Source organism: Aplidium turbinatum, chromosome 14, assembly GCF_918807975.1.
Source record: "Aplidium turbinatum chromosome 14, kaAplTurb1.1, whole genome shotgun sequence".
Taxonomy (NCBI): domain Eukaryota; kingdom Metazoa; phylum Chordata; class Ascidiacea; order Aplousobranchia; family Polyclinidae; genus Aplidium; species Aplidium turbinatum.
Genome location: NC_137485.1, coordinates 13,900,838 through 13,914,492, shown reverse-complemented (window position 1 = coordinate 13,914,492; position 13,655 = coordinate 13,900,838). Strand labels below are relative to the sequence as shown.

The window sequence follows — 13,655 nt, the reverse complement described above, 5'->3', positions numbered from 1 at the left end:
GCAGAGAATTGTTCCTTTTTGTAAGGCGGTTTGTTATTGAAGTGTTACGCAAACTTTTATGGAGTCATATAAGAATGGAAAATGGCGGCCTGATGATCACATATTGTTAAAAAGAAAAATTTTAATGCAGAAACTTCAGATGTATGACAAAGTAAGTGTCCCCAAGCAGCAATCATAGGGAAGCAATGTAGCGTCATAAGATGTCCGTTTTTTTTCGACAAAAAGCAGTGGCATGAATTAGTGGTGCGATACTGACGAGTTCAGCCTCCTGGTGAAACACCTGTTTATCGCTGTCAATTCTTGCTACACTCGACTGCCGAGAAACATCAGATGGAAGTTACAACAAAATTGTTCAAATAATGTGATTGTTGTATGCTTTGTTTGTCACGTATGAAGAATGGTAGTAGGCTACCTTGCTTCGCTTGCAGCAGTTTTTCAGACTTAGAATGGCTATAATTATGATTTGATAGTCTTCCTATCGCTTTAAACTGCTCGGCTGTTCTTTTTCTGGCTTATTTTAGCTTTTGTAAGCTTTTTCCGGAGTGATCTATGACTGAAGTTTAAGAACAAAAATAGTATATAAATGATTTATTTTTCCTGTGCAGTGAACAGATGCCATTAAGTTGCTAAATTAAAAAAAAAAAAAAAACAGCTTATCGTTTCAAGCGTAAGGTGTTTCTACTGTTATTGATACTGCAACAGCCTACCTGTAAGACCTGGTTACTATTTTAGCAGCCTACTTGTAAGAGCTGGTTACCTATCTGGTTACTATTTTACAAAAAGATATCTCAATCAGACCGGATCAAATTTTCATGCGGTTTCAATTTGCGCTGTATCAGTTTTCCGAAATATTAGAAACACCAAATTGGCACCACGTTGACATTTGAAAAGTTATTTTTCGTGTCGTAATTACTTCTTAATATACAACAGTTCATTACCTTTCCTCTGTATTTCCTTGGTCATTTTCTATCAGCCGGCTAGTAATATCTTGTCCAGGCAAATGCATGTTGTTTTGGATAGTAAAAAAATATTTCACAGTTTCAGAACTGAACACTCAAATAAAGAAGCTGATAGTTGATTTCTCAGCGCTTGCATTTCAACATTTTATCACTATCGGTTTAAAAGTTGAGAGGTTTCAATTCGAAGTTATTTTACTCGCAGATAAAACTCAGCCACAACAGGATGAATGTATCTGCTAGGTGGCGCAAGTACGTGAAAGACCCTTGCCAAATATTGTAAGTATGTTTTTAATCGGTAAAGAGCAGTTTCAAAATCGTTTATCTGAACCACAGACCCTTCGCAAAGGATGCTTTGCTAGTAATCCCGCTTACTTTTGCATTTCTTTTTGTTTAGCTTTTCTGTTTATTGCTCATTGATAACGTTTGGTGGTAATGAAATATCAATGTATTTCCTTAAATATCAATAATAATATAACGTAAATACAATGTAAATATCAAACGTTCAAAAGATGACTGCAGAATGCTACTATATCATTATTTATCAAGACAGAGGATGTTTTATAGCTGAACTAACAGTAGGGTGAAGCTACAACTGTGGTACTCTACGGAGTACGCTGTCAAAAGAATATGATTTATTATCGCAGACCTTAAATTAGGCGCTTCAATGACATTGCGCTGGGCATTGGGCAGTGGAGATTATGTAATGATAGACACCATTATTGATGTTGCCAGTGTTTACGGGAACGGTGACATCAATGCTCCTGCTCTGCGTCTCCTCCTCATCCCAAGATGCATGAAGACGTGGGATCTTGTTCTTGGAGAAATCACGGAGAAAATCAGCTTGAGAACTGGCCAAGCAGTTAGAAAGTATAGTAGAGTTTTTCTATCAAAAATGGCTTTGTGTGGGATGTAGTAGTAAAACCTGTAATACTGAAAATTCTTATGATGACAGCCATCTTGCATTTGAAGTAGTGACTAAATGGTGTTCTGCAGCCAACAACATTATATTTTGTTTCTCAGAACGTATGTTAAAGATAACTAGTGATTGACGTGATTTTTAAAGTTTGATATTTAACTTCTAAACGTGGTGGCTTAGTTTTTCTGCCCCACTCTGTTCGGGATTCGGGAATCTTTTATACCATCGCAGAATAACCATTACAGAAAAAATTGCTTGGTACAAAATGCAATCCTCGTCTAAGGTTTGCGTGTATTTTTCGAAGCTGTGCAACCAAACACACGCCATAACTTAACTTTTTATCCACTATTGTACTTGATGGTTATCAACCTAAACGTTTTGAAATGTCGCTGAAATGAAAATCCCTGCTAATGTTTCTCGCAGGTTGTACGACATGAACTTTCGACTTCTTGGAGACCCTTCTGAGCTTGAAAACGGGCACTATTACGTTGCAGTAGGTACAGAAAAGTTGAAAAAGTTTCCCTATGGTGAAATGCACAAAGGATCGCATTCGCCGCGCAAAACGTGAGTAGACACTTTATCATTACCTTGTAATTACTATAATTGCAGAATAAAGTTTTACTTGATTATTATTGTTTGCACTAATTTTGTTGCATTAGTTATAGTGTTTTTGTTGATATGTTGCAATTTACAGTTTAAGAAGGAATGCTTTTACAATTTGTTGTCTTTTACAATGAATTTCCTTTGACACAGGGGTTGAAATTTTCATTTAATCACTTGTCTGAAACTAAGATGTGAGGACATTTTTAAGGATACTTTTGTGGTGGAATTTAAACAAACAACAACACTCTATTAATATTTTGTCGATGGCCTTACCTACAATGTCAATAAACAAATGAGATGTAAATAAATAGATGTTAATGTCAATATACCCACAAAATTGTTACCATATACCAGTAGCGTAGCCAGGAATTTTGAAAGGGGGGGGTTTGACCACCCAACGGCGGGGGGTCTGGGGGATCTCCCCCAGAAAATTTTGAAAAATTACTTTGAATTTGGTGCATTCTGAGAGCATTTTCAACAAAAATGTGGGTACGAATATTCCTGTAAAATGGTGCTGTCCGGTAGCATAGCAAAAGGATAAGATCATGTTTTCTTCGGCATTTTTCGGAAAAAAAAGCTAAGTCTCTGTGTTTTCTTGTTGCTAATTCCTGGCTGAGATGTTTGAATGTTTGGTATTGGCAAAACTTGCTTTTTTAATGCAATTTTGTTTAAAATTAGGCAATTTTTTTTAGACTGAAAGCATCATTCTCAATATCGTGACGTCACACGCGTGCCTAAGGGGGGGTTGTAACCCCCAAAACCCCCCCCTTGGCTACGCCACTGCCATATACTACTGAATATACTGATTTTTAGGCACCACCAGCCCTTACCTCCCATCAAAAAAGCATCGAAGTTCAAACCCTCTCCCAGAGAAGAAGGAGAGCAAAGCTATACCAAGATGGTGAGTTCTGTAGTGAGCGCAAGTTATTGTCGCACATTAGTAGGGAAATTATGTTGGAAAATATTCGCACTTCCTTTCTATCTGTAAAATCTCTTCATCTGCAGCCTCAAATCACGACTTCAGTGAAGTCAAAAAAGCTTCGGGTAATTAGCAGTAAATCTGATAATGTTGCGTTATTATGTAATTACACCACTTTTATCTTATTTTCCACCCAGTCTTCTTCAGCAGCGAACCCAGTTTGTAAGCGTGTTTGGAAATCATGTATTCTTCAAAGTGATTACTCATGATATTTCAATATTCCTTATTTTTGTTATCAGGAAAGTCTGATGTATTGTATTCTAAAAATTACCAACCTAAAAACCAACTAACTAAAATCACCACTGTCTAAAAAACTTACACAGCTAGTTTCACTTAAAAGTGGAATCTTCAGAAAATTCTTATTCGAGTAGAATAAAGAAAAAGGTTATTTTGATGTGTCGTACAAGGTCAAAGTTCATTGTTGACGTTGTTAAGAATCTGATTTATCACACTTAGCTGAAACAAACTGTAAAGGCTTCTTGGGCAGAGGTAATGTTAGTTGCTTGAAGTTGCCCTGCTGAACTTTGTGTTTAGCATTAATCATACATTATTACGTCTAACATGTTCGTGATTGTACTACATCCACAGTACGAACAGAAGAAGCATCACAGAGAGCAGCAAGAGGAGACCACGGTGATGGGGGCCAGTGCCGCCACTGGTTACCGACCCCTTAAAACCAAGAAGTACAAACCTCAAAGACCATCTGGTGTGTTTAAATCTTGATAGGCTCTGGCAGAACAAAACACTCCTTTTTGTTTAAGCGGCAACAATCTTTTCACAGTTTCACAGAGAGTATTCTATTCTACTAAAATTTAATATATCTTCGAGATATGTTTCTTACCTCATAGCATGTAGATATTTATGGTTGTAACATACCGAAACCTTAACGTAATAGCGTAACTGCAATCTAGTGCTACATAAGCGCACAGGAATGTAACGTATGCGTAAATGTATTGTCGCTGGTAGTGCAATATACCGCTTTAAATTGAAAACAATGGAGACACATATTTCCAACATAGTGCATTCCAAGATTACATCGAAAGATTGCTTTATCAGGCTGTGCTGGCTTTTCAATAAATCCACTGCAGATTAATCTCGCGAAATTCACTATCGACGACGGAATTAAAGGATTTAATATGTAGAACAACAACCATTAGAATTGAATTGCTCTGCATATGCCAAATGACATCGACCAAGACATGACTTAAACGTGATGGTCGTTGAAGGTCAATCTGGTATTATTGTTGATGATGAGGATGATAATAATATGATGATGATAGTCATTTCGATCATAGACGATCTTTCTTCTTCAGGAGGACCTCCTCCAACACACGAAGGCGAAACAGTCTTCCACGCCAAACCGGTTAAAGTGAAGCGCGCCAGCGGCCACAGCACGACAGTTCTGTCTGATCCTCATCCTCCTTCGGAAGAAAGTGATGGCGTTTTCAGAACTAATTCAAGCCACATCAAAGCGGAAGAAGTAGACGAAGATGAGGACACTCGAGTGGATCTTCCAATCGACCAGGTTCGTAGGTTATGAGCACAAATTTCAAAAATCGTGAATTAAGTTGAGAATTTTTAAACTTTTTCATGACATTAGTTTCACGTATCTATGTTTATTCACTTTTGCATTTCACATAAACATTAAACAATCTTTGAAAAAATATGTTAATTTTTGGTGTTACGAAATACTTGATGTTTTTTTTTAAGTTTGCTTTACACACAGGTTCCTGCCGATGAAGTGGAAGAAGAACATCTTCCTTCTCCCCGTGACGATGCAATTCCAGATGGTGATCCTTCGGACCGAAACGTATGTGTATATTACCTTAACAATCTGTAAGAAAATTAGTTGGATGATGACAATCAATCTAAGAAAATTGGAATGTGGGTTGAACTTGAGCTCACAATAAAAGTGTGATCGTGGATAAGTTTGCACCAGAAATGCCCTCAAGCGTGGCGGTTGTTATGCCTTTCTTGATTTTCACTATCAATTTTGCGGCTCGTCATTGCGAATTGACCATCCATAGTGATCTTCTGCCTTCCCTTCTGTCAAAAGATGACCTACAGTAATCGTTAGATGTGGTCTGTTTTTGTTCGTGTATGTTACAAATTCAGTGCTCGTTTTGAGCAGTCTTGTACTGACAGTTGCAACTGATTGAGCATTGTGTAAAAACGTTAGATCGTTCTCATCTGAAATTATTGTTTGTCTAAAACAGATACCTGACATTGAGGAAGACATAGTTGAATCGGAAACTCGTGTCGATGAAGTCCAGGAGAAAGATGAGCAGCCCAACCAAAGTGAAGAGATCCCACCAGAGGTCACTGAAGAAGGTGAGACACAGCTAAAAAAGTAGCACCAGCTTGACTGTGATAAAATAACCCTTTTCTTAAGCGACCTCAGTTTCGTATAAGAACTGCTTAGTTGCCGTATCGTACTACACATTGGTTAGTCGTCGCTTCTATCTTGTATGTCGCCGTATGTTGAAGCGATGTAATAAAAGATAACTTATATCAACCAGGTCGTGGTAACGGCCATCTTTTCATCTTGCTTTTTTATGGGTGCGTTTTCTCAGATTACCATGTGATATTGCCAGGGACGAATTTAGCTGATGGGGGGCCCGGGGCACCTGCATCCTCTGCCCCCCCTCTAAATCCGGGCCTGGATATTGCAGCATCTAACCTTTGTAACAGCATTCCTAAAATATTATGTTTCAAGTTAAAGCAGAATTTGTTGTGCAGTAGACTCAATAGAAATTCTACCAGAACCGACCTCTAATCTATTCGAGTTCTACTTTCATTTTCTGATTGTTTTCAGTCCGTTCACCTTCCGACGTTGGAGCAGGAGAGCCCGATCTAACAGCCATCGAAGATACAACAGCAACCAAACACCAGGTAGAAATTGATCATGTAACATGCATGTTGAAACTTTCAACATTTGCGCTGCTAAATTTTTACTGCACTCTACTATAATAAAATCAGTCAATAACATGCAGTAGTACTCATAGCATTTTTTCCATTAAACTGCGTAACTTAAAACTACTCCCATATGAATAATTCTATCTGACAGTTGCGTGTTTCGTTTGAAATTATGAACATCTTGGCTAATTTATTACGTTTGCATTGCTTCTCAGCTAATCAGTTTGTTAATTCAACCACTATTCTATTTACTATTGCACTATACTTTACTTACATCTCAAAGGAAATATATGTCGCTTGAGATATATGAAACTAAAAGAAAAAAAAATAGAAAAATCTTGATGATAGAGTTACATTTTGCAAACTGTGGCATGTTGCATTGAAAGACATGTGTCGTAGAAACGTTTTTACTTTAATTAAACCCAGAATTTATCCGACAATTTAATACAAACCACGAATTTGAATTTTGCGTTGCTGTACTATCTTAAGACGTTGCTTTATGAAAAGGGTAGTTAATTTCCGATATTTAAACAGACACATCTCGGAGTGCGTGATTGAAGACGAATAGAGGAGAAAGTTTAAAAGCTTAAACGCCAGATGGAGTCGACCGAAGGAGAATATCGAAATCGATGCAGTGGCTTAGTGTTGTGTCGAGAGAGAGAGTTTTTTCAGCGGTGTAGACGAAAATGACGTCACAGGGATCAATTTTTAATAGTCGCAGTCAATCAATAAATGAATGAGCAGCCTTAGCATTATATATTACAGGAGTGATGAGGACTTTTGCGTGATTACAGCTAAGCTACTTTAGTTCAATCCGGTCATAATCAGTTAATTAGACTTTTTAGTATATTTTTAACTTGTATTCGACGACTAGGAAAAACAAATTTGACAAAAAATACCGAAGACAATCAATTTTTGCGTGAGATCAAATTTATTTTTTCCTGAAACTATTCTTCAGCTTTGCCAACACAACTTTCTACATACTTAGCAAACTTTAACCATCGTTTTTTATTGCCCGATTCAATACATGAATTGGAAAATAACATAATGAATTGGAAATACATGAATTGGAAATAACTTCACTTCTACAAGAATGGTCTAATCTCACAGATTTTCTGTCAGCAGGATCATTCTAGAATCTAGACAAAACAAAATTGATAAAAAATATCGGAAAAATGTGTGTTTATTTACAGTCATATTTTAGAATAAATATTGATGTCAGATGCCACCCAGTTTTGCTAAAGATAAAGTTGAGGTTGTTTGAGGATACAGTTGTATCGAAAAAAATCTACTTGCGTAACAAAATCTCGCAACCAGTTTTGCATTCCCAACATAACATCAAATTACCCCGTTTTATTGCAATTTTCAAAGCCGTTGTTATTGCTGTTGAATCGAAAGGTTTGTCAGGCATCAATGATAATACGCTTAACCTTATGACTGAGAGTTGCCCATTTTCATTCGTCACCAGCAAAGAAAAAAAAGCAACTTTTGGTAGATGGCCACTCAATGGTGCTCTTGCTCTAATATATTGTGATGTCATAATATAGTTTCGATACCAAATTATCGCTATTGCTTTCACATAAACAGCTGAAGATAAACTTAGCGGAAGATATTCGGAAATCCCATTTAAAAAGCATGGATGTAAAACAAAAATGTTGAAATTTTTAAAACAAAATATTATTTTAGGAGGATGAGGAAGATGTTAAAGCTGATACTCCTCTTCAAAATAATGAAGAATCATCTACGGAAAACGTAATCGTTACTGGGAATGCAGCAATTGATCTTGAAGATGATAAAGAGTCGGTGACTGCACCGGAAGATGCCCATCCACAGGAACCCGAAACTGCTTCGAATAAAGATGAAGAAGATGCTGCTGTGGTGTCACCACCAGTTAATGGTGACGAAAGCGATAACGCTCCTGTTGTTGCTGAAGAAGAAAGTGATCCAAGTACCAATCAAATGGAAGATGTAGATGGAGAGAATGCTGTGAATGATCCAGTCACTGGACAATCAGTTGATGGTGACCCACACCATGAAGATGCAGCTGAAGATCTTCCTGCTGACAGAGATGAATCTGGCTCTTCGCCGGTTGTTTCACCGACAGAGAATGAACCTCTTTCCTCCGAGAAAACAGACAATGAGGTATCTTCATCACCGGACAAGTTGAATCCTGCAGAGGATGATAGGGAATTAAATCAAACATCGGATTCAACTCAGGATGTACCTTCGACTGAAGGAGAAAATGTTTCAATTTTAAACGGAATTGATAAAATATCAAACAATTCTGAGGGTACAACACCCCTTGTTGAAGACACGCAGGAAGAAAAACTGACAGAGGAAGTGAGAGGAGAAGATGTAGAATCAAATAAAGTTGAAGATGAACACCTTGACAGAAAAGCTTCCGTAACTCCATCCTCACCGAAACCAAGAGAAGAAGAACCAGCAACTTCGGAAGCCGAAAATGATGCTGCGGAAGTTGCAGTAACAGCTCTTCCAGCATCACCGAGATCTGAAGCCGACGGCGCCGACATTCCAGCGCCCGATGACGCTGAGGAAGCCGACAAAAATGAAAAGAGCGACGAGACGTCGTCGACTAAGGATGATGACAATCCTCCTGCGAACGAGTCCCAAAACCTTGAAGAGGAAGAGTCTACTGCAAGGTTCGTTGCAACAAGGTACCAGGTGTCGCACAAGTAAAGTGTGCTGTGCCTCTTTTACACTCCTAGCTTGACTCTCTGCAACTTCTTTTGATGCTAAGTTTAATAGTTATAGAACGTTGTAGTGGCGTGATAGCGATCCCAAGTCGTTTCCTTTTCTATTGCTTTGAAATACCTCATATAACTTTAGGTTTTTATAAGTTTACTTTGAGTAAGCAAGTATATTAAAAACTTGAAGCCACTTTTACTTGATGTATCTGAGTTTGATTTTTGCTTGGTTTTTCTATCTTTGACACTGATGCCATTTATCTTTACTGTTGGATTAGTAGTTTTTCTTACTTTTTTCACTCCATCTCTCACATCTAACATTCTTTCATTTTTAACAATTTACTGGATTTTAGAGGGTTATCAGATTTGTTTAAGTTTTTGTCTTTTTATATTTTTAAATTTAAGTTTACTCAAGATGCGATCGAAATTGAAACGAAATTTAAATTGAAACGAAACACTTCTATTTTCTAGTAAACTTTAAAAGCGTAACCTAATATAGAGAACAAGAAAAAATATAGTGAAAAAAGATTGCAAACAAAAATCTTATTGTTCAGCGTTTTGTATCAAGTCGGAGTAGGCCTTTTTTTCAACGACTCCGACTCCGGACATGCCAAAATTCTTTCGACTCCCACTCCACAGCCCCGGTTTTCGTACAACTTGTTTACAGGCAATGCTTAAACTACAAATCTGACCACACGCAAATCTTTTAGGCCTGCTTCGGAAGCCATGACTGTTGAAGACGATCAACCTGCTCCCTCCACCCCAGTTGGCAAGCACAGCATGACAAACGGAAGCACGCCTGTCGCTTCTGACGCTAAAGAGTAGGAAGAAGGTCGATCTTTAGATCTCTGAAACGGTTTTAGTTTATTTATTGTCAAAACACATCAATTGTAAGAACAATCACCAAGAAAGAGTTTCCATTCCATGATGCTGACAGAGATGATGCTCAGAACACTCATAGTTAAGCATAATCACACTTTATGTTTACAGTCTTGCAATTTTTGTATTAAATAGATTCATATGGCATTTCAACGGTCGTCCAACCTTGTCCAAAGAGTTATCAAAGATTAGCTTTTTACCAACACAGAGAAAGCTTTATAATTTATATCCCCGCTGAAATATCACTCACATTGAAACAAACATCCAAATTTAACTTCATAAGGAGAGCGATGTACTATTTTGCATGAAATGTATCATTTGTATTTGTTTTTGAATTTTAAACATCAATCAAGGAACTATCACCACACGACATACTAAGTTTGTTTCCACTGTCCCGGCTAGCAAAGTCCATACTTTTACATTGATTCAAAGTTTGAAGACGTTGAATCAATGTAAGAACGACGGATTTTGGAAGCTGTTTTTTCACTGGGATTGGTTCAGCAGTGTTGTATTGTATACGTACTGTGCATCCATATTTGCTGTTCAGATTTTTATTTTTTGTCAATAATTAGCATGCAAGCATTGTAGTTTCTTTGGGCTTTTGGAACTTCAAGCAAAAACCAAAAGAATTTTTTTTTTGTCTCTGAAGTGTGAATATAGTACCTGCATATTTAAATTACATTTGCAGCTGTACTGTGTTATAGAACGAATACTACAGCTTTAGTAAATACGTTTTAAACACAAAACTTTTCTGCTTCGCTCATCATATCAACGTTTTTCTTTGCACACATCAAGTTGTGTTTTGAGGTCTGTTTTGTATTTTCAGACAAGTATCACTCAGAAATCATTGTCATCATAACGAAATGTTGTTCACTTGATTAATTGAAAACACTTGTTCTCATGACGTTTTGATACGTGTAATCAGCGTAAAATAACATACAGCACTATGTGAAGAAGGGGTGTTCTTCCCGGCCATCAGCACAAGGCTGATCACTCGCTAGTACAGCGAGCAGCAGTAACGCTTCGCTAACCATAACGGTGTAGCTTCCACGCTAGCCACTAATAAACGATAAGTTTCTGGGCAGCCGATTGTAGCATCGAATAGACAGCGAACACGTGTAACACGTGTCTATCGCTGTCTATTCGATGCTACAATCGGCTGCCCAGAAACATACAGCACTATATTGCTTAATTTTAATGTATGTTTTAACTGCGTGTAGCCAATAATTAGTGCAAATGCACTTTGACCGGCAATCGGTGTTTGAACTGTCATGTCCTGGTTTCGTCATTTGCATCATTAGTCAGACTATGACGTCACATCACGTGATAATATTTTCCACCAACGTGATGGAAAAAAGTCTTTTTGGCCTCCTCAGACAGCAAAATCCGTCATTTTTACATTGACTCAACGTCGTTGAATCAATTCAACGTCGTTGAATCAATGTGGGTCTTTTCAGGTTCAAAGTAAAACGATGTTTAAGTTTTATAGATGGTTTGAAATGTGAGTGGGCCAAATGTAGGTGAAACAACGATTCAATGCACAACATTGTCCTGGTTATTAGTAGAACAAAGTCTTCATCGCTTTTTTTTTTATGAAAATGTGGCAGAATGCCACACCAGAGTTGAACGTATTTCGCTAGCTATTGCTAGTTCGGTATTTTTACCAATTTTTACGTTCATTGAACGTTATAAAGCGCAAAAGTGTATCAACTGTAAAATAACTGATCGCAAGTATGACTGAATTCGTTAGTCAAGTATGAATGAATTCGTTAGTATATTGGTTGTTTTTCCACGCCGTCCATTCTTTGATTAAGATCTGATTTCATTGTTTTCTGAATGACTTGAAGTAGCAAGCTTCTGGCATTCCAGTTTTGCACAAAAAGATCGTTTACGCTTAATTATTGTTTGTTTATATAAATATATAGCATATGAAACGAACAAAAATACCATAATCTTGCATGAGTTTTATTTTCTTTGTTGTTAAGATGTTGTCTGTGCACAGTCACGTTGGTCATTCACTGTATCCAGCTAATTAGTCTTTTTTTAAAGTGTATCAACGACTGGAGACATTAAGTCACCGTAAATTGGATTTAATGGAAACGTGGTGGAAAAGTTAATAAATGATGTCTTTTACGTTGGCGAAAGGATTGAAACTTTATCGATTTCATTGCTCGCTGAGCCATCTATATGCGCCACAGCTAACTGTTGAAACAACCACATCTATGAATGTTTTAAGTTGCTTCCGGCTTCCCGCCCTTGCTTGCTTGTTCATCATCACGTGACAATGGGGATGTCAAGCATTGTGATTGTGAAGGCTTTTTTGAAACTTTCACCAACCCGTCTATGCCGTCTTCATGTATTTAACCATTTACGGCACTTCAATTCTGGAACAACTATTGTGTGACAGTAAGATTTTGCCATTGATTTCTTAGTATTGACACCTGACCTGAGACCGAACTGATTTCTTGTGCTTTAACCGTAAGGTCATTTCATGACCGAGCGTTGCTAATTGTAGAGGAGAAATCGGATGCCGGCCACCAAAGTTAATGTCCTCAAACAACATATGTTACTCTTCGTCATGCATGACTTGTTTAAATAAGTGCTATAACAAGCTTGCAACGCCAGTGTGAGAAGGTACCTGTAAACGAAAACCCTCGTAAACAATTAGACGCTTTCACCTAAGAGTGTTGAACCACGACGAATACTTTCGCTCACATCCAAAGTTGAACGTGTTACGATTTATCATACAGTGAGCCATCAGGAGCTTATTGCTATATTGGAGTCCACATTTGTGGCAAACTAAGCACAACGTTAGAGTAATTTCTAGCTCACAAGACGGTGAAACGTAGAAATCTTGTAGTTTTTTTACGACGTCAAAAGCTGTGTCGTCATGTACAATTCTGTTTATTCCAAATCAGTCTTTTGAAAGTGGAAAGTGACCAAATTCGGAAAAGAGATAAACTCCATTGTATTCGATCAGCTCTTCATTGTGCTCATTTCTTTGTGGTTATTCTACTGTGATTTTTGTATTTGTTTTTTATTTCGTATTTTTGGGATAATTGTTGTCGCTTTCGTTTCAACCTCGTTAGCAACGTCCCTTTTCCGTTGCGACACAATATTTCGATGTTAAAACGGTGTATGGATTTTGCTGACGACATAGAAATCTTTGAACATAACCTGAAAGGTTGATGGAACTGTTTTTGACAAACCCATCCATCATTTTATTGGAGTAACCTTGTGTGGTTTGTTGTACTGTACTTCTGTGGTTATTTCACAACTTTTTGTACAATTTCTATATCCCACATTTGCTCGAGGTAATTGGTGTGAAAATATTTGCCGTGTAATGTCATCTCATAAGTTGTTTTATTTGAAAAAAAGCCTGGTGTCGAAAGTTGTTAAGCCATACCTCCTTCCAGCACATCCATATAATCCCTTTCTCTATCACATCGTTGTACCACGTTGTCTATTGTTGTTATCAAATACAAATGCATTTAAGGATAAGGCCATAGTCTGATTGGGAAAAAAAAGAACTTTTTGTGTAGTTTTGCGCCCTTGGTATCGCACAGCGGATAAGGCGTTGACTTTCCAATAATGCAAACCTGGTTGGACTCCCGACTTCAGCTGGTTGTTGATAAACACCGCTCACCTCTACCTAGGGTGGGCATTAGGATGTTTCATTTTTTCACGATTTTTGAAAT

General features: G+C 37.6%; 1 protein-coding gene across 3 annotated transcripts in view; it reads left to right on the top strand.

Moving 5' to 3' along the window:
- LOC145783527 (uncharacterized) overlaps positions 1-11,045 on the top strand; it is a 33,678-nt gene extending 22,633 nt beyond the window's left edge. For 2 of the 3 annotated variants that reach the window (XM_082595416.1, XM_082595417.1), the window contains 11 exons: positions 1,162-1,235; positions 1,692-1,826; positions 2,299-2,439; positions 3,292-3,379; positions 4,046-4,163; positions 4,771-4,982; positions 5,184-5,267; positions 5,674-5,788; positions 6,273-6,349; positions 8,060-9,048; positions 9,789-11,045. In XM_082595416.1, coding sequence (XP_082451542.1) covers positions 1,162-1,235; positions 1,692-1,826; positions 2,299-2,439; positions 3,292-3,379; positions 4,046-4,163; positions 4,771-4,982; positions 5,184-5,267; positions 5,674-5,788; positions 6,273-6,349; positions 8,060-9,048; positions 9,789-9,903 — 2,148 coding nt within the window. In that variant the 3' untranslated portion in view covers positions 9,904-11,045. The remainder of the gene's footprint in view (positions 1-1,161; positions 1,236-1,691; positions 1,827-2,298; positions 2,440-3,291; positions 3,380-4,045; positions 4,164-4,770; positions 4,983-5,183; positions 5,268-5,673; positions 5,789-6,272; positions 6,350-8,059; positions 9,049-9,788) is intronic. The other variant, XM_082595418.1, reaches the window with a different exon arrangement.
- The last annotated feature ends 2,610 nt before the right edge of the window (positions 11,046-13,655 follow it).